General features: G+C 38.4%; 1 protein-coding gene across 1 annotated transcript in view; it reads left to right on the top strand.

The window, feature by feature from the left end:
• The first annotated feature begins 220 nt into the window (after positions 1-220).
• SPTB (spectrin beta, erythrocytic) overlaps positions 221-26902 on the top strand; it is a 97946-nt gene continuing 71264 nt past the window's right edge. Inside the window, exons 1-5 of the mRNA XM_063439023.1 lie at positions 221-481; positions 22516-22707; positions 23062-23213; positions 24611-24784; positions 26409-26497. Coding sequence (XP_063295093.1) covers positions 22563-22707; positions 23062-23213; positions 24611-24784; positions 26409-26497 — 560 coding nt within the window. The 5' untranslated portion in view covers positions 221-481; positions 22516-22562. The remainder of the gene's footprint in view (positions 482-22515; positions 22708-23061; positions 23214-24610; positions 24785-26408; positions 26498-26902) is intronic.

Genomic DNA, 26902 nt, shown 5'->3' on the forward strand with positions numbered 1-26902 from the left:
TACACCCTGGTGAATTCCAGGGCCAAATAGCTAAGCTGACCCTGCCGTAACACACGCTTGCAAACGAGAAGTTTAAACTTGGTGCTTTTCTAAAGCGGAGTTGTTTTACCAGTCCATGTTACTATCTAGAGTTGAAACACTCCAGCTACTTCTACGATTCTCACTCATGATATTGCTTGTCTTAATATCTCATCCTTCCAGCACACTGGGACCCACTCCAGACCATTCACCAGCTGACCATATGTGCTTCCCTTATACAGAGAATACCTTAAGCCTCAGGAATTCCACTTGCTCTCTTGCTGACAATTTATTTTTGTAACACGGGGTGTGTCTTTTTTGCCTGGCAGTGAAGCCTGATAGTATAGCGACAATTTTTTTTTTTTTTTTTTTTCAGCTCGCCTCTTCTCTTTTCTCCCTAACTTTCATTTGTCGCACCGGTGCTATTGGATCTAACTTGAAAGGGAAGCTGGACAAAGACCAGGTAAAAATCTATCTATTTTCTATAAATAAAACCAAACTGGATTAACGGAAATTTCTTTTAACTGACAATAGCAGGTGCACTGAATCTTAAGTTTATTTATACCCTCATTTATTTCTATGTTGAAATCTAAAGAAATACATGGAAAACAAATTCTTTGCTAAATTTCTTTTTAATCTACACAACAAAATTTTCAATACTTACAGTAATGTAAAAGAGACGGTCTAAGATCTAAAATAATATACTTAAAAAAAAAAAAAAAAAAAAGCTACTCTGGCAACTGTGCAGATAAAAAAAAAAGGTTGTTTACATGGTTAGTATATTTCATATCCAAAACCGTATGGCAATTGTCTTTCCGTACAGAAACTTTTGATATTTATTTAGTGGTTCTACTGTCTTCTAAAAGCTTTATATTTTATCCCAAATAAAAAACAAAAAATATTTGTACTTCAATGCTTTTACTAGGAATTTCTAAGTGTAGAAGTAATTGTTAATATGCCAAATTCTTTAAGCACATCCTTTTTTTTCAAATAATTATAAGCTATTAATATATGTGTATATCTGTCAAAATATTTCAAACATGGATCTGCACGGTAGGTGACCTGATCTGTGCATTTTTCTTTCTTTTTATAATTTGTGTTTTGGATCATTGGATCAGTATGTCTGTCTATCCAAACATATATTTGTTGGGGTCACATTACAAAGTAAAAAAACACGTTTGTAAGACTCTGAATTTAATCTTTGTTTGATTGTAGCCCAAGTGCATGTTGACATGTAATTGTCCTTCATTTGACTTTTACTAGAGACTAGACCATTGTATAGATATTAATATATTTGCATTTGAAAAGTGATAGGGTAGTCAAGCCAAAAAATAAAATGTGTTTTAATCTGTTCAGTGATTAGTGTATTTTATTAAATATGAACTATTTATATTATTTTATATGTCTATCATTTGCAGAGAAGTACTAATAGCTAATTAGCACAATTTTTACAATTCCAGGTTCTGATTGGATTTTAGGGTTCAGATTCTACCAGCTTCCTTTCTATTTCAAATCATCTGTTACTAAGGGTTACAATATTGAGATGCAGATACTGGATGACTAACCGTTACTTTGAGGGGTAATCACAGCTAAATCTTTCAATAACTCGATTAGAATGAAATAAGATCATCTATGAAAAAGAATCTTTAAATGATTCATCTAAAGAGAATTGCAGATGACTTGGCCATTTTAAATTTATACCAAAAATGTATTCCAATTTATGACAGCTATGTGTGTACATTCTTTTACCTTGTCAAATCGCTTAATTCATATTTTCGTTTGAAAGCTATTAGAGAACCAGTTTAAGTTAGGATTTTTTTAGTTTGGCACATAATACAATGATTTTAAAGCCAGTGGGACATTTACAAACAGTATGGTGTGGGTTTGTAACTTTAGTGCATTTATAACTGTACTTTGCAAAAGGGTATTTATGGAGTTTGGTGTGTCATTTTCAAGATTCTCATATTTTCATACACCTTAGGGAATATTTATGAAGGCAAACAGGTGCTATTTTGAGTCAAAGTGCTAAATAAATAGCAATCACCGTGGAAACCAGTATATCTATCAACATGCAGCACTTTGCACTCCCAATAAATACATCATTCATTCACATGCAGGTTTTACATTCTTATACAAGCACACTGAAACAACGGCTGCATGATTTCATTCATACAAAGATGTAAAAGTTTTTTTGAGCGTTTAGAGCAGTGGTTCCCAACCCAGTCCTCTAGTACCCCCTAACAGTCCAGGATTTAGGGATTACCCTGTTGCATCTAAGGTGTTCTTAGAAAAAAAAAAAACACTTTAGACACCCCAGGGTAATCCCTAAATCCTGGACTGGTAGGAGGTACTTGAGGACTGGGTTGGGAACCACTGGTTCAGAGGAACACTCCACTGCCCAAATACAAAAAGGAAAAAAAAAACATACATCTAATTATGCATTTATTTATTCGGTTATATCTAAAAACCGCTTGCAAAAACTGCAGATCTATTGGGTGAAGCCTTTGCAAGCCCTCCCCTGCTAACCCTGCCCAGACTGTTTGTGGTTGTCCAATCACAGACCTCCCAATGTCCCAATGCAACTTAATGAGAAATCTTTGCAAGGCAGGTGCTCTGGGCAATTGCTGCCTCTTGAGTTTAGCTCTACTGAGCTAAACAATTAGGAAGTAGCAGGAAAGGTTGTCTGATTGACAGATGGGGGGTGTAGCAAGGTTAATTTATAAAAGTGTCAGTTTTGTAAAATAAAAATAAGAGGACACACTCTTCATAGTACTTTAGGTGTCTGCAGTGTCCTTTTAAAGTACACTTGATGTATTCAATTATTATAGAGGAACAATCTCCTTTGTGCTATTTAATTGCAAAGTCGTAACATTTTTATATATTCCACTGCAATTTCTGCTGATATATATCCATTAGATACATTGAAGAGAGTTAAAAAAAATGTAATATTTTAGTTATATTTAGTTATTTTCCAGCAGGGCTCTTGTGGTCTACATTTTGCAATTCTGCTCTCTACAATTCCAATTTAGTGAATAAACCGTATATGAACGTAAATAAACAAGTGTACATGAACAAGGTTGTTTACTAAAGCGAATTTGAAATTTAAGGCAAGAGTAGCCAATCTGAGATCACTTGGATATTTTTCACAGTTTAGCAATTTTGAGCTTAAATTTGAAATTCACTTTCAATTCTCAATTTAGTAAATAAGGGCTCCCTCTCTTTTAGTAATGCCAGTAAAGCAGTGTATACACTTCTGCAGGCCGTAGTGTTTGGAACAGGGCAGAACAAGATACTGCGTCCCAAACTATAAGTATCAGGTAAAAATCTGCCCTTTATGTGCCACACGTTTTAAATTGTGTGACTTGACACACTTTTAGCACAGTAATGATACAGTGCATCTACAACTCTCTATGAAATCATCGCTTTTTTTTTTTTTTTTTTTTTACTGTAAACAGTGACACATTAGCATGGCTTGACCTACCAGATCCAACATCAGCCACTCATCGTTGGGAGCTATGTAAACCTAAACTCCTTCCTTCACAACTTGCAGACACTACTGACATTATTTTCCATCCTAATGTCATGTTAAGAAATCCACATTCCTAAAAACTCCACCAGGCGCCTAAGAAATACCCATACACAAGATATGATATATATATTTTTTATTATTATTTTTGTCACACCAACTGCATGAAGAAATGTATATTTCTACTTCTATGTTAACATCATATAATTTTAACACTTTCTAAGCCTCCAATATTTATGTAAAAGATGAATAAATGCATAGATGATGAAAAGCAACCTGTGTACATATTGCTGCATTGCACCACATTTAGGTGCTATAGATATCCTTCAATGTTTCAAATACACATGGGATGCAAAGCTGTTTTTTTTTGTTTTTGTTTTTTTAATTAAAATTAACTTGGTAGATAATGAGTTAAATCCAACTCAATATCTTGCAAAAGGTCAGAGCGTTCACAACTACAAACTTGCTCTCTAAAGTATCATTGGTTCTAACATTGAAGACGGTGCTATGGTAAATATACGTAGAAATGAAAATTTAGAAATCAAAGTCTTCAAGCGTATTCTCATGTAAACATGGGGACTAGATTAATGTGCATAGCAATGCTCTGTCTGCTTCAGTGCGATTTAAAATATAAAAACGATTGATCATTTAAAAATAGGAAATTGTATTGCTAAATTGTAGTCGTCGTCCGTACAAGAAAAAAAAAAAGACATAGTTTTGTTTTTGCTAAAGTCGATTAATCCTCTGCTTTAAGTACAACACAGTGTCACAGTGTAAACCGCTTATTTATATAATTTCATAGTACATGGTCATTTTAAACCTTAGGAGGTGTGCTATAGGGTGTGATATCACTAGAAGCAGAGTAGCTCTGCTATGTAAAGATAAAACACATTTTGAAAGATCACAGGCTATGTCAATGAGCTGCTTTTGCACAACTCGTATGTGGGTTTTTTTTTATTGAAGAATTTACACATTTCTCTACATTCTGAACACAGAATTAGTGACTTTAAAACCAGTATGAGAATAAGTGTGAATTTGCCCTTTTGTGAAGAATAACCTTTAACCCCTTAAGGACCAAACTTCTGGAATAAAAGGGAATCATGTCCTTAAGGGGTTAAATACAGTGTTTACAGGGTTCTTTTTGTTTTATTCTTTTGTAAGAATTACATAGATAATAGATCATTTAAGAATTGCATAAAAGATAATGAAATGAAAGGTAAATCCTAGAGCTCTACATAAGCTGATATGTAACTGCAGATAGACCATTCCTTCACCAGGAAGCAGCTCCTCCCATCAGGCGCCTCTTATTCTGGTTTATAGGGTACGATCTTATCCCGTGAACGTCTGTCCATCAGGAATTCTTGGGGGATTTTGTTTATCCCAGCCACAATTACTCTCATCAAATAGGATGAGTGGAACTGCTCAAGAAGCAGTTAGCCATACTTACATACAGCCTGGGCAATGTATGAAGGTCTCAATTTAATATTATTGGATAAGCTTTTCAAATGATTCAATATTTAAGAATAACCTTTAAATATTATTTATTTTTTCAAAATATTAAAATATCAAAATATATAAACATATCAAAATATTATAAAATGTAAATATTGTTTCGTAAATCATTTTAATAGTTTATACAAAAAATATGAAATCATTTGAAAAATTCATCCAACACTATTAAATCAAGGCCTATGTTGTGAGTAGTGATCTAGTCTATCATCTCACATAGACTCTTTGTACTATAACCACTACACTGGGCTGTAGTGGGCTGGTGCGTAGAGTGCCTTTTTAACATAAACCTATTGTTCACATGCCGTGTTCGACTTTCCGGTGCTGCTGGAAGTCTCAGTGTGTTACTGTGGGAAAACAATGTCAGTGCTTTCATGTATTCAGAGTAGCCAAAACTCACATAGCAATACAAATAGTTTGCACCAGCGAGAGGTGCAGTCTTGGAACAATATCTTCACCACTTTTGGTCTGGTAGTGTTAGAAGTGGATCGGCCTTGACCCATTGCAATTGCAGTCCGCTGTATATTAGCCTGGTTTGCCTTGTGATGTAATTAGTTAATGATGATGATATAATTAGCGACACTGTAATGATGCTGCACTCCATCCATCCATCATTCAAATTATACACCCTGTTCCAGATTATTATGCAAATTCTATTTAAGTGTCACAAAGATTAAATATTTTGTTTTTCAGTTTAACTCATGGATGGCATTGTGTCTCATGGCTCTTTTGATCACTGAAAATAATCTTGGACACCTCTGATAATTAGATTGCCAGATGAGCCCAATTTAAGGGAAAACTACTAAAGGAGGGTGTTCCACATTATTAAGCAGAGCACCATTTTCATGCAATATGGGGAAGAAAAAGGATCTCTCTGCTGCCGAATAGAGTGAAATAGTTCGATGCCTTGGACGAGGTATGAAAACATTAGATATTTCACGAAAACGTAAGCGTGATCATCGCACTATTAAGAGATTTGTGGCTGATTCAGAGCATAGACGGGTTCGTGCAGATAAAGGCACATTGAGGAAGATTTCTGCCAGATCCATGCATCGGATCAAGAGAGCAGCTGCTAAAATACCATTACATAGCAGCAAACAGATATTTGAAGATACTGGTGCCTCTGGAGTCCCACGGACATTAAGGTGTAGATTCCTCCGAGTCTTGCAACTGTGCATAAACCTTTTATTCAGCCACCACTAACCAATGCTCACAAGCAGAAACGGCTGCATTGGGCAGAAAAATACATGAAGACTAATTTTCAAACAGTCCTGTTCACTGATGAGTGCGGTGCAACCCTGGATGGTCCAGATGGATGGAGTAGTGGATGGTTGGTGGACGCCCACCCTATTCCAACAAGGCTGCAACGTCAGCAAGGCGGTGGTATAGTCATGTTTTGGGCCAGAATCATGGTAAGAGAGCTGGTCGGCCCCTTTAGGGTTGCCGAAGGTGTAAAGATGACCTCTGCAAAGTATGTGGAGTTTCTGACTGACCACTTTCTCGACTGGTACAGAAGGAAGAACTATGCTTTCCGTAATAAAATCATCTTCATGCATGACAATGCACCATCTCATGCTGCAAAGAATACCTCTGCATCAATGGCTGCTATGGGGATAGAAGGAGAGAAAGTTATGGTGTGGCCTCCATTCTCCCCTGACCTTAATCCTTTTTAGAACCTTTGGAGCATCCTCAAGCAAAATCTAAGCAGCAGCTCTGGGAGGCTATTCTGACATCTTGCAAACAAATTCAAGCAGAAACTGTCCAAAAACTCACAAGTTCAATGGATGCAAGACTTGTGAAGCTGCTATCAAATAAGGGGCCCTATGTTAAAATGTAACATGACCGGGGGCGGAGCCAGCAGGGCAACAGAGCGGTCGCAAAATCTCGGAGCTCCAGCTCTAACTTACCCTATTGAGGCTTTCATGGTGGAATCCAAAGCTCAAAGACCCCACGAACCTCACTACAGCCGGTGGACACGATTTGGGCCGCAAAACAAAAAAAGCAAAAGCGGACAAAAGCTCCCAAGGGAGAGACATCGGAGACATGCTGCGGAACTCGCAGCAGGCCGCGTGGTCCAAAATGGCGCTGGCCGACGACCTCACCTCCTATTCCTCGGAGGAGTTCGCATCAGACCTTCTGGAAGGACCACCTTTTGGGACCACGCCAGGCCGCAAAACAGCACCACAGCAGACCGGAGACCCGGTCACTGCAGACCAAATTAAAAAGATGCTGGCAGATCTTCGCAAAGACCTAGCAACTGACATGGCTTGCTTTAAAGAGGCCATCGAAGGGGCCATATAAAAAATCTCCCAGCTGGAGACCCACTCTAATAACCATGACACCAGGATCACTAAGGTGGAAAAACAAGTAGCAGACTTGGCACGGCAGCAACTAGCCACAACAGATAGGCTAGATGCTATTGAGGATCAGAGACGGCGATATAATCTGAAAGTCAGGGGGATACCTGACTCGGTCGACATCGCTGACTTACCCCACTACATGCGGCGCTTCATTGGAGGCTTGCTCCCACCAAAGCAGGCAAAATCCCTTAAGTTGGATGGTATGTTCCGGCTACCTAAACCGGCTAGAGCGCCGGCAACAGCAACAGCTGATCTCATCCTCAGATTCCAAACCCTCTCAGACAAAGCCTCACTCCTAGCAGCTTTGAGAGGTAAAACTCCCATTCCATTCAAGGGCTCCTCAATTACAGTCTTCCCAGACCTCACCAGGAGCACACTTACCTGGCGGAAATCGCTACAACCCCTCCTGCAACACCTTTGAGTCAAGGATATTCCCTACAGATGGGGTTCACCATGAGTTGTCATGTTTACACATAACGGGACTACCCATAGAGCACAGGGATATCAGGAGCTGGAAGCTCACCTACAATCAACAGGCATATGGCGGACCCTACCGCTGACTGGAACGGGACTGTCCCAGCTGAACCCGGCCACCATTCGGGAATTTACCCCAAGAGGAAAACAAAGAGTCTCACCTGCCAGCTCACCCACCTGAGAGAGCAGAAGTTGAACCACCCAAGGGGACTTTTGTATTCCACCATCATCACACACCATGTCTACCACAGTTAGAGAAAGTTTCACTTTATATACATTGATGTTCTCCTTTATTTACGTTTCCTTTCTTCTTTGTCTTTTTTTTATTTTTTCCTTTCTTATTGCGCAACTTGTAATATACTTGCAAAGTCAAATAACCTAATAGGTGATCAACCCAAGCTGTTTCATGAGCAAGCAATATGAACACACAAAGAGAGGACGTAATAACACTTGTTATCTAGTGCCCAATATACCGCATGGCCGAGTAAACACGGTCGCTCACAAACTTCTACTATCCCCCCCCCCTCCTTCCGGGTAACCAACTCTAATGCACCACACACATAGTCTATAGGAAGGAGGCACAACCCCACTGTGGGTATCACCAAACTGACTCCCACTCTTACCACACCCACAAGGGGCTTACTGATTGATTTCACTTAACTATGGCTTGTATAATGTACTAAAATATAAAAATGTGCTATGTTCTTAGATGCCAACAAATGTTTTCTTATGTTGAATGTTAAGCTAGCAACAGCTGTTGGGGCATTGCTTGCTTATTTGTACCCTAAATGCACTATTAAATAAAGAATTAAAAAAAAAAATGTAACATGACCTATTAAAATGTTGTTATAAGTTTGATTGAAATAGCTTTTGATTTCAGTAAATATGCTGCAAACACAACAAATGACAATTTCCAGTTTTTTACAACCTATAATGTGTTTTGAAACGTACTGTGCGTAATAATTTGGAACAGTGCATTGTACGTTTTTTATGTTTAAAAAAATACTGTTATCATTAGGAGGTTTGTTCAATAACATTTGAATTGTACTCTTAATAGTTGATAACATGAGAATTATGCTGACTGTTATTAACATCAATTATTTAGGTAAATGAGAAAAATATAATTTGCATAATAATTTGGAACAGGGTGTAACTAGAATTGTTCAGATTTGGGATTGTATTTCAGTAGCTCTATTGTTCCACACTTCCACAGCCTTTTTTTGTTTTCTTGTTCAATTGTGAGTACACTCAGGTCAAAAATACAGCTTTTATTTTCACTTTAAGTGTTTATTCTCCTACAAAGTCAACATAGAAACTTAAACTGTATACTTATGCAGGTGGAGTGCAAAACAAGTTCCAGGAGCTAAGATGGATCTTGATATTACTTCAACTCAGATATATACAGAAAAAATATAGAGAGCATATAATAGTGAAGCACAGCAAAAATTAGATACATTTATTATTCCACACTAGACATATAACACTCCTACCCACGTTAAAAGATCAAAGTCATAGACATTGCAATAATAACCGAAAAAAATAATAAAAGTAGCCTCTTACAAGATTGAAAAAGTGAGTATATGCAGTCCCAGCTGCTACTCACAAACGCTTAGTGGTGTCCTACACGGGCTCGATCTCAAGATCCATCTGAGATCCTGGAACTTGTTTTGCGCTCCACCTGCATAAGTATACTGTCTATTTTATTTGTGTGTGGTTTGGGTACACACAGGTGTGCAGCAGCTTGTTCACGTTTTAACCCTAAGTATAAGGGTTAGTTTATTTTAAGGTGGGTCCTTCCCCTTCCCCTACTAATGGGTACATTTGTATCTGTGCGTTGCCACATTGGGAGTGCATGGATGGCAAGCATCTTAGTGCAAGTACCCAGATCCAACTTCAGAGAAGTACAATGTTTATGGAATTTACTTTCCATTGATCACTTACACGTTAGACACGCTCAGTCGTTTTCAGTCAAATGGCAAAGTGAACAAACACTTTCTGTTTTTGTTTATTCCATCTAAAAACAAATACCGAATCGCCATATAAATAAACAACTGATAGACCAAATAAGTCACTGAATTAATTTTGTTTGATGCCATTCATTCATTCATTTTTTTTTATGCAGTACAAACAGATACTTTGTAGTAAAATTCAGTTGCAAACAAATAATGAATAGTTCTTTATGTTTCTTTCTTAAGGTGCATTTTGAGGCCTTCTCATTGCTGTTCCAATCAAAATAAAACCTTAATATAACTAGTTACAAGACCTGCAGCTGATGCTGAACTATTTGTCCCATCACCCATAGCCAGCCTTTAGGATGTGCTGTTTATCAGATGACTGTATTTACATTGTTTAATCTGACAGTATATAATGTTACCCTGATAAGTTTGCCATCATTTTTATATGTGTAGGAGAGGTTCCGTTACAGATAGGTTTTTTTTTATGTTATATATTTTGTGATTTTAGATTTTTTTCCTGATTTACCAACACAATTCATTAATTTCTACGCAGATTAATGAACTAAAATGTTTAATGAACTTTGAACAAACCGAATAGACATGTGAACCAATAAACACTTACTACAGTGTTGTTATGGTCCATGGCAGAGGACTTCCACTGCTTTTGTTTCTTAAACCAGCCTAAAAAGACTCAAATACTGCACAGATTAGCTGCTTTGTATTCATGGCACTATACTATCCCTTTAATAAATATGTATTTGTAAGGAATGCTAACACAAAAATGTGGAAATCCTTTATCCTGGAACTGGGTGGCTCCATCTTGATTCCCTGTCATTCAATATCATCAGCTGTGCCTTTGGCACATGCCAGTCAGCTAAGAGATAGCAAGGAAAGAAAAGGATAAACCCAAACAATGTTTCAGTTTCCTGTCCTCTAATGCAATATGTGTCCTGGATGCAGTGTCGTATTTTGACCTAGGCGTGCGAAAAAATCATTGTGGTAACTTCTTCTAGCTTTTTTATGGGCCTACCTCACTGCCCAAGGCCTATATCCTTAAGAGAAGATCATAAATAGTATATCAGTAAATCAAACAAGTACTCGTTACTTTTTTCATTATATACATAATCGAATTTATGCATGTTGTAACGGACCGTTTCAGCATGAAAGGGGAAAAATCCGTTTAGGCGATAATCCCCTTTTCTGGATACAGGCACAGCTACTGCAGAACATCACACTCCCGATCTGGATACGAAATAACACTCCGAACTGGAACAGCTGAACAAGAAAAGCATACAATCGGCTTACACTCTTGGCAGTCAGCTTACAATCCAATCCCCCCCAAGAACAAGACGACACTTCATTTTGAGGGTTAAGCAGGAACTCAAGACTGGGACACCCAGTCTGGCTTTTATTACCAACAAGTACATACAGGACACTCCCAGGGGGAAGATGAAATTAACCAATCACATGGATGTACCTCCCACACATTTCCTCCCCTTAGATTAACACTTAACACAATTATACTGTACACCTTTTTCCCCAATTCCTGGATGTACCCCAAATACATATGCTACACCTCCAAAACAGGTATCCCCTGATAGCCCTTATTCAGGGGGACAACATATGCAAGAATCAGCCCATTCGGATAAATGGTTCAGGAGTTATGGGACTTTAAAGTATTGACCGACCGCATGGGTAAAGTATCCGAAAACAGTTCCATGCATTTTGGCCCTGCGGTCGGTCACAAACAAGTGAATGAAACAGACGAATTGCCTGTGCTATAGAGACTAAGGGGGATTCGTATGAATCCCCTAGTTCGTACGTTTCTTTCTACCGAACTGTCAGGGTACCTGAGGCCTCTACCTCTAAGGGAGGTAGAGACTTGGTGGTCTATCCGTCCAGGCGAGCGGTTTCCTCTGTTCCTCGCGGTTCATCCAGTCACTTAAACACCGGCCGCGAGGAATCCACGTCCTTTTCTAGCAGGACGCTCAATACGTGACGTCATGACGCTATCACGAGCGATCTGTCACTCAAGTGTCCGATATCCAATCGGTACTTGTCAGAGGCGTGATTTCCATCCAGAGCCAGGGTATTTAAGCTTACTCCTTACTTCAGCTCATTGCCCTGTCGTGGTTCTAGCTTGTCTAGTCACTCAGTGCTCTGGTATTCTAGTTTGCTCTATTGGTTTTGACTCGGCTCGTTGTACTACCCTGCTTCTCTGTTATCCCTTGACCCGGCTTGTCTCTCGCTTATCTGTCTTCTCGTTCCCTCGACCTCGGCTTGTCTCTGACTATTCTTTACTCTCGGTACGTTAGTCCGGCCATTCTAAGGCCCGGTATACGTACCTTTCCACTCTTTGTACTCTGCGTGTTGGATCCCTGTCCCGATCCTGACATTACGACAGGGCCAATGGATCCTGCAGGTACAAACAGTCAGCTTGGTTCTTCGGATCCCAGGTTTGACGCCATGGAACATAGGATGGATCAGATGGCTTTGGCACTACAGGCACTTTTGTCTCGTGCTAGTAATCCACCTGAGGAGACACGTACTCCTTCTATCTCTCCTGCAGTCTCAGGTCTAGAGGTAGCCACTGTAGGTGCTTCTTCCCGTATTACCCCACCAGTACGTTATGGCGGGTCACCGGAGAAGTGTCGTGGCTTTCTAAACCAGATTAGCATCCATTTCGAATTACAACCCCGCTCTTATCCTACAGATAGAGCAAAGGTTGGATTTATTATTACTCTGCTCATTGAAAAAGCTTTGAGATGGGCCAATCCTTTATGGGAGAATGATAATCCACTAGTCTATAATTATAATGCCTTTGTAGCTGCGTTTAGAAGAACTTTTGACCCTCCTGGCAGAAAGGTCAATGCAGCTAGATTAATGTTGCGCCTTAAACAGGACAATCGAACACTTGTGGATTATGCACTAGAGTTCAGATCCTTGGCGGCAGAAGTTAAGTGGAACGAACAGGCTTATATAGATGTGTTTCTGAATGGGTTATCAGATGTAATTCTTGACGAGGTCGCTACTAGAGAACTCCCTGAAAATTTGGAGGATTTAATTTCTTTTATATCTCGTATTGATGAACGCTTAAGAGAGAGGCAGAACACTCGAGATAGGACCCGTAGACCCTCCTTTAAACTAGCGCCTACCTTTCAAATCTCTGAGTTCGAAGACTTACGTATTCCTGAACCTATGCAGATAGGCAGTACTCATCTCACTGAAAGGGAGAGACAGTACAGGAGAAGGGAGGGTTTATGTATGTATTGTGGAGTCAGGGGTCATTTACGCCTAAATTGTCCCAATCGTTCGGGAAACGCTCGCACCTAAGTTCCTCTAGAGGACAGGCCTTGGGTGTTTCTACTTTGTCCTCTATTCACAACTACAAGGAGCTCAGGCTTGTGTTACCCGTTTCTTTAAAGTGGGAGAAGGGAGTAGTTAAGACTATGGCACTAATCGATTCTGGAGCTGCTGAGAGCTTTATAGATCAGGGTTTTGCTGCCAAGCATGCTATTCCATCCCAGTTAAAAGAGACACCTCTGGCTGTCGAGGCCATCGATGGTAGACCGTTACTTGAGCCTGTGATTTTCCATGAGACCATACCGATTAACTTGACTGTTGGCATCCTGCATAAAGAGGATATATCCTTAATGCTCATCTCTTCTCCGTCTATTCCCATAGTCCTGGGGTACTCCTGGCTGAGGAGACACAACCCTATTATTAATTGGGAATCAGGGGAGATAGTTTCGTGGGGAGAGAATTGTCAAGAAAAATGCTTGCGGAAGGTCTTACCTCTTGGATTAACTAATACATCGAATACCTCTGACAATCCTACAGAGACACAAATTCCGTCTCAGTATCTAGATTTAAAGGCAGTATTTGACAAAAAGAAAGCCGATACCTTACCCCCACACAGGTCCTTTGATTGCAAAATTAACCTACTCCCTGGTACCATGCCTCCCAGAGGTCATGTATACCCATTATCTATAAAGGAGAACTCAGTCCTAGAGGAATATATTCACGAGAATTTAGACAAGGGATTCATCAGGAGGTCCTCCTCCCCTGCCGGGGCTGGATTTTTTTTTGTTAAAAAGAAAGATGGTTCTTTGAGACCTTGTATTGATTATCGAGGCTTGAATAAGATAACCATTAAAAATGCCTACCCGATTCCCTTGATCACCGAACTCTTCGATCGTTTGAAGGGCTCTACAATTTTCACCAAGTTAGACCTCAGAGGGGCATATAACTTGGTGAGAATCCAGCAGGGACATGAGTGGATGACGGCATTCAATACTCGATATGGTCACTATGAATATACTGTTATGCCTTTTGGGTTATGCAATGCGCCAGCGGTATTCCAAGATCTGATAAACGAGGTTCTTAGGGAATTTCAGCAAGAGTGCGTCATTGTATACCTAGATGATATACTCATTCATTCTAGTGAGATTGAGATTCATCACAAGCAAGTCAGGAGGGTTTTGCACAAGCTTCTCCAGCATGGCTTGTACTGCAAGTTGGAGAAATGTAGCTTTGATCAAACCCAGGTAACCTTTCTCGGCTATGTGATCTCTGGGGAGGGATTTAAGATGGATCCGGATAAGCTCCAATCCATTCTAGAGTGGCCTTTACCCACAGGTCTTAAAGCCATACAGAGATTTATTGGCTTTTCCAATTATTATAGGCGCTTTATTAAGGGCTATTCTTCCATTATTGCACCTATCACTAACATGACCAAACAGGGGGCTGATACTAAGAATTGGACTACTGAAGCTCTCCTTGCGTTCAAGACTCTCAAGGAGCTTTTCGCTTCCGCTCCAATTTTAGTTCACCCTGACACTTCTCTGCCTTTTTTGCTCGAGGTAGACGCATCAGAGACTGGTTTAGGTGCTGTTCTATCTCAAAGGTTGGGTGTTGATAAACCATTACATCCATGTGGATTTTTCTCTAAAAAATTGACCGGTACTGAAAGCAGGTATGACATTGGTGACAGAGAATTACTAGCGGTTATCAAGGCTTTGAAAGAATGGAGACATTTATTGGAAGGTACATTACATCCTGTTACCATTCTGACAGACCACAAAAACTTGTCCTATATCGGAGAGGCCAAGCGCCTGTCCTCCAGGCAGGCTCGTTGGTCGTTGTTTCTTACCCATTTCAATTACGTTCTGACTTACAGACCTGGGTCAAAGAATTCTAAAGCCGATGCGCTATCTCGCCAATATGAACCCTCTGCTTCAGTTGAACCACTTTTGTCTTCCATTGTACCCAAATGCAATATTATTGCTAATACCAGTCTCAAAATTCATTCTCCGCTACTTGACCAGATCTTGAAGTCACAACATCTAGCTCCCGGAAACACTCCTGAGGGAAGAAACTTTGTTCCTCCTGAACTTCAACTGGAGCTCTTACAATGTTTTCATGAAAGTAAAATAGCTGGTCATCCTGGTATTCGCAAGACATACTCTCTGATATCCAAGGATTTCTGGTGGCCTTCACTTCGAAAAGATATTGAGGAGTTCGTCGCAGCTTGTGAGACTTGTGCCAAGACTAAACTACCTCATGCATCCCCATGTGGCCTGTTACACCCCTTGGACATTCCTGAGAAACCTTGGTCCTGTTTGTCCATAGACTTTATCGTTGATTTGCCTGCTTCCAAAAGACAGACTGTTATTCTCACGGTGGTGGATAGATTTACTAAGATGGCCCATTTCGTGCCATTACCTAAACTTCCGACTTCTCCTGAATTGGCGGAGATTTTTGCGAGAGAAGTTTTTCGCCTACATGGGATTCCTTCAGAGATTGTTTCTGATAGAGGTTCTCAATTTGTCTCACGTTTCTGGAGATCCTTTTGTTCTCAAATGGGCATCAAATTGAACTTCTCCTCTGCCTATCACCCTCAGTCTAACGGAGCTGCTGAACGTACTAATCAAAAGATCGAACAGTATCTGCGTTGCTTTGTTTCCGAACACCAGGACGATTGGGTCGGTCTGATTCCTTGGGCGGAGTTCGCACACAATAACCTTGTTTGCGATTCAACTCGCTCTAGCCCTTTCTTCATGAACTATGGCTTTCATCCTTCGATTTTTCCTTCGGTTTCCTCTTCTCAGGGGATACCGTCGGTTGATGATCATGTCGCCAACCTGAAGAAATTATGGGATCAGACTCGGCAAATTCTATTACATAGTTCCTCGTTGTTCAAGAAACACGCTGACAAACATAGAAGAGCGGCTCCTGTTTTTGTTCCTGGGGATAGGGTATGGTTGAGTACTAAGAATATTCGCCTAAAAGTTCCATCCATGAAATTTGCTCCTCGCTACATAGGTCCTTACAGGGTTATCACTCGTATCAATCCGGTTGCGTATCGCCTTGCTCTGCCACCTGCCTTGCGCATTCCTAACTCTTTTCATGTCTCCTTGTTGAAACCCCTCATTTGCAACAAATTCTCCTCTAAGGTCCCCTCGCCTCGTCCTGTTCAGGTGGAGGGTCGGGAGGAGTACGAGGTCAGCTCCATCATTGACTCCAGAATTTCAAGGGGAAAATTGCAATATCTGGTCAACTGGAGGGGATATGGTCCTGAGGAGAGGAGTTGGGTACCTCAGGAGGACGTCCATGCTTCTCGCCTTCGCAGAGCATTTCACCTCCGCTTCCCATCTCGCCCCGGTTCATTCCGCCCGGTGGGCGTATCTGAGAGGGGGGGTACTGTCAGGGTACCTGAGGCCTCTACCTCTAAGGGAGGTAGAGACTTGGTGGTCTATCCGTCCAGGCGAGCGGTTTCCTCTGTTCCTCGCGGTTCATCCAGTCACTTAAACACCGGCCGCGAGGAATCCACGTCCTTTTCTAGCAGGACGCTCAATACGTGACGTCATGACGCTATCACGAGCGATCTGTCACTCAAGTGTCCGATATCCAATCGGTACTTGTCAGTGGCGTGATTTCCATCCAGAGCCAGGGTATTTAAGCTTACTCCTTACTTCAGCTCATTGCCCTGTCGTGGTTCTAGCTTGTCTAGTCACTCAGTGCTCTGGTATTCTAGTTTGCTCTATTGGTTTTGACTCGGCTCGTTGTACTACCCTGCTTCTCTGTTATCCCTTGACCCGGCTTGTCTCTCGCTTATCTGTCTTCTCGTTCCCTCGACCTCGGCTTGTCTCTGACTATTCTTTACTCTCGGTACGTTAGTCCGGCCATTCTAAGGCCCGGTATACGTACCTTTCCACTCTTTGTACTCTGCGTGTTGGATCCCTGTCCCGATCCTGACACGAACGGCGGGCCGTTCGGTAGTTTCCCCACGAAATCCTGGAAGTCTGGAGGTCTCAGCGGTGTTTGCCTAGTCGAGTGTCCGATTTTAGTTCCAGACACTCGACGGCAAAACACCGCTGTTCGGTAGTTAAAGATGGCCGCCGCCACGTGGTTGTTTCCTGAATGGCGGCCACCCAGAGGACACAGAATACATTACATGGATTGCCAATTACCTGTTTGCAACATTGTTGCAAACGGTAATTGGAGGCACACTTATTCCTGGGTGGTCTGGTTGTTCGGTAGTCTCACTCAATATAATGAATGGAGTGATTCTACCGAACAATCAGATGAATGCTGCATATATATCACCCAGGTTAAACTTAACACATAATACATATACAATATACAGGCAGTACAATAGGATAGGCTTCACAGTCTTAAAGGGACAGTAGTCCCAAAATGTCCATTGCTGATTTTAAAGGGCCAGTAGCAGCAATATAAATTAGTACATGCCCAAATATAGTCTTTAGAGTGCAATATGTCCAGGGGCCATAGTCAGCGGGTAGGAGGCTAGCAGCCAGGCTTCTCCAGCCCACAGTGGCGAAGTTGGTTTCGCCACACATGTCTTGTCCTTGAACAGGTCAGAACTGTCCATCTGTTCTTACAATAATAGCTAAATGCTCTAAAGTCCGTTGAGTTTACCTCTTTGTGAATGACTAACCTTCCCACACAGTAGTGTAGGAGGTTGAGAATTTTGGTACATGTCTATACGCACAATTAAAAAGATCTACAGAATTTGCTCAAGTTCATAAAAAAAAAAAATAAAACCTTAAATAATGCCATTGAAATAAAATAGAAAATTGTTGTATTTTGTTGCTTTTACGTTCCATGTAATGTAGATTGACCGAAGGAGAATAGTGCATGTTATATATAAACACATCTCACAACGGAATTTTATGTGCATACTAAAATTACTAAAATTCTATTAAAGAAAAAAAAATTGCTGAGAAATCCTAAAGGCTGACTTGAAATTTCAGGAGGATTCCTGGCTTCCTTTTACAATAAACAAGGTTTAAGGTTAAACATTTTCAATTCACTGCCTCCATACCCCATGACAACACGTAACACCACATGGGTGGGGAATCCCTATGCATGTCTGCTTAGAACTGATAATATTTTACTGGGATACTGAAAACGGACTTCGTCTCGCACCAATGAGAATACTAACCTGACATAAAGCAGCGGTTCCTCTGGTTCACGTCACCAGGGGCGACTTCTTATACAATGCCTGTCAAATTTGGAATTCTGGGATAGTTGTAGAAACATGATTTCTCTGAGTTTCTGTGCCCAATGCGACATTTTCCAAAGTCCAAACTAAGATATGTATGTGATGCATAACAGTATCTAAAATGTGGGAAGTTTTTTGGTCTCATCACAAGTGATTTGGTAGGTAGAAAGATGATAGATAAATAGATGTGTGTTGTGTACTCATATATGGATAGATAGACACCCCTAATAAGTAGATTTCAGATTAACAAACAGTAAAACATTAATAAATATCTCATGAATCTCTAGTTATTTTCTTTACTTTAGTTTTCCTTTCCTTTTTATTTGACAATGTTTGAAGAACTAGTCCCGTAGATATGCGTGGGTGTCCTGTCCAACTGTGGAACTCTGTCCTTCAGTGTTAATTCTGGGTACGTAAAGAATTTGGCAGCTGTCACTGAGATCATTTTAGCCCGGCTATTTAAAGTAACACTTCGGGAATGAGAGATACACATTTTACATTTTCTTGTTGACGTGTGAGTGTTGTAGAAAAGAAGGTAGCAGCCAGGAAATGGCTTTTTTTCTTTCTTATGCCATGCCAATGAGATTATGTTAGTTAGTGCACCACCTGCAGATCTTCCCATACCTCTTCAAACCTTAGGGCACAAGTATGGTTGAAGAAAACATTACAATTGAATTCTCTATTTATTACATCTATATCAGAGAACGTACTTTAAAATTAGAGAACTTTAAATGTGTAATTCCTGATTAAATTCTTTGAGATTTATGAAGTTACTGTCATTAAACTGCTGTGTGGTCATTTCCAGCATATTTCTATTCTTCTCAAGATAAATTATAATCACAAAACATTTGGTGTTATTCAACAAAATGGGGAGGGATGTAGAATTAAAAAGTGAATTTCAAATTTTAGGTTAGCATATCTCAGCTCGGAACACAGGTCAGTTGGAGAAGGTGTCCACTTTTACTGTAACATTTCCATTTATTTTCTCAGTTATTTAGAATATCCAGTGAATATTCGAAAACCGAGTTGGCCAATTTAGGACAGAAATGCAGAGTTGGAATTTTCCTCACTAATTCTAGTGAATAAGCCCCACCATGTGTATGTGTGTGAATATAACTAGAGACATGAACAAACAACTGATTGTGGGAGTATTTTTGTCCTGCAAAGCTATTGGTCAATGTGAATGAACAACATGGTTTAACATAGTTCCAGAATGTAGTTACGTGAACCCACATGGGTTTTGCAAGACCACAGGCTAAAATTGCTTAGCTTCCGACTGACTCACACGTCCTTGTGCAAGGCGATCAAATTATTAACATGATTCCTAGAATCACATGATGCACAGACGCAACATGCTATCTGTCTGTTGAGGATGGGTAACATTTAGCACTCCTGATCCGGTCTATCAGTCTTTATACCCAGCGTATTGGCCTACATGTACACGTGTTTTTTAATCTACCCCTTTGTATTACGAGAATTCGCAGTCTCATATTCATGTCAAATTCCAGGCAGTGTTAAACATGTTTCTACGTCACTCAGAGAATCACTCATAATGACTTGCATGTCTGTTAAGCTCTGTTCCCGCGCTCTCTCCTCCATCAGGTGTTATCAAGTAAAACCAGATTCATGTGGACAGTTAATGTGATATCAGTGGCTCAGCTTATCCTTAACATTATTCTAAGAATTCACTCACCAAACTCCCTGGAGCTCTACATCCTTGGCAATAAGATAGTGAATTTAGCTTGGGTATTTGAAGATGAATCCACTAAACAGAGTATTAATAAATAAATATATATTTATAAATATATAATATAACAGAGTATGAATAAATATTTGTGTGTGTGTATATATATATATATATTCATACCCTGTTATTATATTCAATATTTATTATATACATGCTTTATATATTATTGTATATTGTGTATATATATTATTATATAATTATATATCTGCTGGTTAGAACTGTGATAACGCTAATGCCTTAGAACCGGGCTTTGATTTAATAAGCTTTGCAAATAATTCAATACTGTTAGAAACACTTTACAAATGATCTATAAACACATCACCTTTTAAGTCTATGGATTGTTTGTAGATAAATCATTTGTAATGTTTTTCCTTATACAGTAGATGAGTATTGGGGACCCAATGCGCATGCTTTCCTATGGGGGTTTCTGTGTCACGTGATCGAGTTTTACTCTAGTGGCTATCAGTATGGCAGGCTAGAGGATAATTTAACCCTGCAATGTACATGTTTTACATTGCAGGGTTACAAGGACATTGAGATGAAGTGGACTGGTTGACATTAATGGTCCTTTAACCCCTTAAGGACCAAACTTCTAGAATAAAAGGGAATAATGACATGTCACACATGTCATGTGTCCTTAAGGGGTTAAATTGAGGCCTTTGTTTGAAAATCTGTACAGAATCTGCTAAAACAACTTCTTTAAGCAAAGAATTATTATTTTTTTGTTCTAAATGTAAAGAATTCTGCTGCAGGCAAAATCTTTGTTCATGACTAAATGGTCAAACTCTTCTATCTTTGTCGACTCTCTTTGTCCAGTCCTACTATGGAACAGGTTACCATAAATGTTATTTATAAATACTTTTACAATATAAAAAAATAGCATTTCAAAATATGTATTCAATCAGTAAAATGTGAAGAGTGGAGAATTCAGGGGGAATTTACAAGTTTAGGCCAAATTTCAAACTGGCTGACTTGGGAAAAAATGTAATTCTGCTAATCCCGTATTCCTGACTAATTACTCTTTAAAACGTATTTACTTTAAGTTACTCTTTGAATTGGTTGATTTTTCAAAAACTCTTCTGTCATTGCCTTTATTTTTAGAATAAATTGTCAAGTCACCATAATTTGGTCTAATGAGTGACAGACCCCAGTGAATAGCAGTAGGTTCACACTTTTTTACAAGAATTATGGGATCATTTGACGAAGATGCAAGACTACACCTCCGCCACTATTAACTTTCAGATTCTGAATCTGTCACTATTATTTTTGTTATACATGTTTATATGCTCTATAACATGACAGGTTACCATTTACTTGTCCTATATGTGCTAAGTGATTAAGTAGTAGTAATTCTAATAGCAGCTGTAGATTGATTTCCCATATTAGTTAATATAGAAAAGAAAAAATGCTTAAATAATTTGTTTGCAATTAATCTAGTCACTAACTTTCTAAATGATAAATGTTGCTCTGGTTAATCAGACACTTAACCTAAATGGTCCCACTATTGTTGTAACTTCAGAGTTCCAAGGAGTCTACTGTACACGGTACACCTACTTTATACTGCTAAGAGACCCAACAACTCACTGTTCCATATCTTTAGGTGTTTAATAAAAAATAAATAAGAGATCTGTACTTTTATTGGTTCTAATCTATCTTCCCCGCTACACTAACAAATTAATAGTAAGTCATATTGGTGTGTCATCAGTCACTAGTTAAAAACCACCAAGTCTGATTTGGACATGATTGGAAAGGAGAAACTGATAAGGGCTCTGCAAAAACAAAAACAAAAAAAGAAAATATAATACATATTAATGTAGTTAATACTGTATAATTTTATTCTGATGTAGGTAATATTTAGATGTTATACTTATGACAGAAGAGGTCAGTATTCTCTTAATTTAATAAATCTATCTTAGTCACCCAGGCTTATACACTTAGTATATACTATATGTGCTGTCTAAACAGACACACATACCTTTATAAATACTTATACAATATAAAAAAAAAAACATTTCAAAATATGTAATGTGTTTTTATTTTCTTTTCACAAAACTGGGAACTTCTTGAGCTGACCAGTTAATTGCAAATTTTTGGAAAAATATCTAAGCTAAAAATAAATAAAATAAAAACGATAAATACATTTAAAAAAATCCAAGTTGGAAAATGTTTACATTTTGGCCTATAATTAGCAACTCACTGGTCATTTCTGGTTTAGTTAATGAACTCTTTTCATCTCACTCATGTGTCACAAAAGCAGTTCAGTCCGCAATATCCTATGCCGCTGAGTGTGTGTAAATCAAATGGTCAAAGATAATTGGTCAGTCAGGTCCATGTGAGATTTGCATTTAGATATAAGTGATGAAAGAAATGTAATGTTTCATTTTTACCATTCTTTCTAGGATTTGGTAATTTGTGCTGAAAAGGGAAAAGATCAAAAAAATAAAAAATGCAGACCACAGATTTTGATAATTCAGAAATTGAGCAGCAGTACAGCCGAGTGAATTCCCGCTGGGAGGCCACAGAAGATGACCTTGACAATGATAACTGTTCTGCCAGAATGTTTGAAAGGTCCAGAATTAAAGCTCTGGCAGGTAAGTTGTGGACAAATTTATATAAAAGGTATCAATCTTTCGCACAGATCTGATTTAATTTAGTGCATTTTGTCACCCCCACACCCAACAATACATATTTGGTTTGGTAAAGTGAACATATTTAATTGATAAACATATCTTTTTCTTTAGTTGGTTTGCGATACGTATTCTTTATAATATGGTAGTGTGCCCCATTTATGTTAATTGATAATCTATGAAAGATAGTTTTAATTTCTTGCAGTTTGTGTTCTATGCTTTTTCATTTACATATAACATCTCCAAGAAGCATCAAGTTTACCCAAGACAAATCTAGTGGAAAAATTTTAAAAATATTTCTGTTTTGCTGCAATCTAGATGAACGTGAGACTGTTCAAAAGAAGACATTCACAAAATGGGTAAACGCAAATTTGGCTTTTGTAAGTTGTCGTATTTCAGACCTCTACTTGGACCTCAGAGATGGGAGAATGCTACTGAAACTACTTGAAGTGCTTTCGGGAGAGCAACTGGTATGCTCTATATTTCCTTATACTATTTTTTGTAGAGTCTATTTTTTAGTATTATGTTAATTTTAATGTTGGTATGTTCCAAATCTATAGTTGGCTCAACTTAGACCCTATTTTTCACATCAAGTCATAACATTGGATCCTGTTAAGATCTTCTCGATTGACCTGAGCTCAAACGTAAAGTTTCTTTCTGGCTAAGCAGAATAAAATGTCAGCTGATTTGTTACTCCTGTCCTCAATCAAGCTATTTGACAATTTTTATTCAATTTCTTATTAAGAGTTACCCCACACGACTTTACTTTGGTGGAAGATGCAGAATCAGAAATGCATAGTAATAAATCTTGCAAGTTTTCCCCAACATGTAATCAATCTCAGCTCCCTAACACTGTAAACAAAAATCAAAAAGAGTTGTAATTATCTGAAAATCAAAAAGTTCATTTTGTAGATATTTTAACAGACACAAACATATGTTTTATTTTATATGTAAACCAAGCAAACACATACAGCATTTAAAATAAGCCATTAGTCAGACTGCGTAGGGCAGGAATAAAAATGGCACACATAAAAGAACCAATCAAAATAGGAGTTGGATTTTCTGATACCTAGTTTTAATAAAATGATTATTTTCTCAGTAAAAACACTTCTAGTACTTCTAGTCTGGCTGATGGGAGGGGGGGGGGAGGTTGATGAAAGTTTTTGCTTTCATTTTTATAAAGATAACAAATTAGACATGGTATATAATGTAATGAACAGCGAGTGAGGTAAAATATACATGAACTTACAAATCTGTTGTATTGATTAAAGTAAAGCTGATGATAGAGGCAGACTGAAGACAATTAAATAAAAAGGACAGGAACATGTTGAACGTAAAAGAGAAGAGGGTCGATGAGAGCCAAAATCCACCACAGCACTACCATGGAAACTTTGCAGGGCTAAAAGAGGTTTAATAAGATTAAAGGTCACCTATGCCTTGTGCAAGGATTGCAAATAGAGTGATATTTTGGGTACCTTTGATGTGCAATAGCAGAGATATACTCCACAGCTATTATATACCAAAATCTTACCTATATCCAAATTGCTACTTTTTAACAGTAAGCTAAACCTGTGATACCTTTGAAATATCATATCAAAATGCATAATTCTTGAAGATATTGAAATCGTGAACCTTTGGTCAGAGAGAGGATTCCTAAAGGCTGTTTGTGGATATTTAGGTATTATGTAAGGTTCAATGCAGTCCCTTTATTGGTGTAAACACATTAAATTAAAAAAAAAAATTAAACTTTTGTACCCATTTTATCATTGTGTACTTATGTGCAAACTTTGTTAAACTGATCAATCTTCTGGGAAAAAAAAGTTCAATAAAAAATTTAAATAAATTTAAACATTTTACTTTTCTGTAGCCAAGAAGAACGAAAGGGAGAATGCGTATCCACTGTTTAGAAAATGTTGACAAGGCTCTTAATTTTCTGAAGGAGAAAAGAGTCCATTTGGAAAATATCGGTCCTCATGATATAGTTAATGGTAATCACAGGCTGACGCTGGGTCTCATATGGACCATCATATTACGATTCCAGGTATGCGGTCACAATTTTTCACATATACTTATTGCGGGGCTATGTTTTGAAATGGGCAAAGCAATGTTACATTTGTGCCAATGCTCATGGGTATGGAAAGCGGGAGAGACAAACCCCCCCCCCCCCCAAAAAAAAGATATATACTGTGAGGTGTATTCCCCCGAGTCATGTAGTTATAGTTTTAAAAATGTTTTAGTGGTTGAGAAATATGAAAATAATGATTTTTCAAGTAGAGGATGCAAAAATATCATGGCCTTTATTGAATAATTGATATTTGTTTTCGTAAGAAATTGCATATTTGTATATATCAAGGTCAGGTAGCTTAAATTGGTCTATATTCAATTTTCTCCAGTGATGGTGCATCATGTTGCCTATAGAATACTGCATAGTTTAACATCCAAGTGCCATATATTTGTTATGAAAGGCTGCCCCAATCTTCTTTGGTTCTTATGCCGATGCTTAAGCATGCTTTAAAGCCCAATGTTCATTTAAAACAGTGTTTACCAGTCTTGCATATTTCTCAATGGTCTAAGCATATGGCAATTTTTTTTTTTTTTTTTTTAATGCACTGTGTCTTTATTGTGCTTGTTCGATCTCATAACTGTAAATACCATCCCTTTTCGATTAATGGATGAAATGAACACTCAACCATATTGATTAATAATATCCCTGGCTCATTAAAAATTGTATTCTTTTAATAAATAGTTGTATTAAGAACTCAAATATAATAGACAATGCTATACCATATAATTAATTCTTACAGATGAAAACCATTTTAAACATGTGGTCCATAAGGAAGCTTTGGCACTATATATACATTTCACTATCAGATCTGTGCCCTGATTAACAACTAGAATCAGAAACACAAATTCAGGTTTTGTTTGTGGGCCAAGCATAATTTTCAACTCCAGGCTCATGAAACCAAAAATCCACCAGTATATATAAATGTCCAGACTAATCTGTTTTAAGAGAAAGATTGCGATGTGAAACCCATTTGGCTTTTCACAAAAGGCATTTCCAGTTAGCTTCCGTTGGGTTAGCTGTTAAAATCAACCAAATCCCTATAGAAATTTGTTAAACCTAAGTGGTCCTATACCTACCCCTTACCCCTCCGCATCCTGGACCAATAGCAATATCCCAAGCCTAATTTCTCCCCAAAGCCTTCTCTTATCGTGACAGCATAATTTTTTTTTTCCCTGTAGCAAGAATATTTGGTGACATTTTTGTTTTGCGCTATTTTCACATAAATCTCACTGCAATAAAGAGATCTATTTGAAATTAGCCAGGGATCCATTCAGCTGAATGCAGTTTCAACTCAGTTGGTAATGAATAAAATTAACTACAGAGGAATTTTATCATTAAATCGATGAGAGTTAAGCACGATAAAATTACATCATTTAATTAATCAAATCCGTTTCAACTTCATGTAAACTGCCTTCTCCATAGTAAAAATTGACTACAGTAGATAAAGTGTTTCATATATCTAAAGTTGTTCATCTAAAATTTTGTTAATTTTAGAATATTCTCCAAGGTTGAAACTTGTTTCCAAATTTTTTTTTGGTTTTGTTTTTTTTGTCATCATTTTGGAGTTAATGAATAAACTATATTATCTTTGTTAATATAGATACAAGACATAGTAATTGAGACAAAAGGAAGTGAGACACGTTCCGCCAAAGATGCCCTACTTTTGTGGTGTCAGATGAAGACAGCTGGGTAAGAAATAGAATAATTTCCTCCTATCATAGCGATCGTATGATGGGATAACCATTTGAGAGGGCCAGCCAGATACAGTGTGTTGTTAAAGGGCTGCTGTACCCAACTAGATCCTTGATCAGAGATGGGTTCCTACAAGCCTATGGGCCCTGGGGCACCTACACTGACTGAACCTCCAGTAGTTTCGACCCAGGAATGCAGAACAGGTCTAACGACCAATTTTCGCTAGGACTGGAGTAATAAAAAAAAAAAAAATGCCATGGCAAAAATAGGACAGGGATGCCAGTCTTTGTTAGTTGCCCCATTTGCTTTCTCACCCCTTTCATTATTTATAAACACCATGCAAATTTACAGCATGAAATGTTAAAAAAAAACAACTGTTACGTAAACATGTATTATTTTTTA

The sequence above is a fragment of the Pelobates fuscus genome, chromosome 13, assembly GCF_036172605.1.
Source record: "Pelobates fuscus isolate aPelFus1 chromosome 13, aPelFus1.pri, whole genome shotgun sequence".
Classification (NCBI taxonomy): Eukaryota; Metazoa; Chordata; class Amphibia; order Anura; family Pelobatidae; genus Pelobates; species Pelobates fuscus.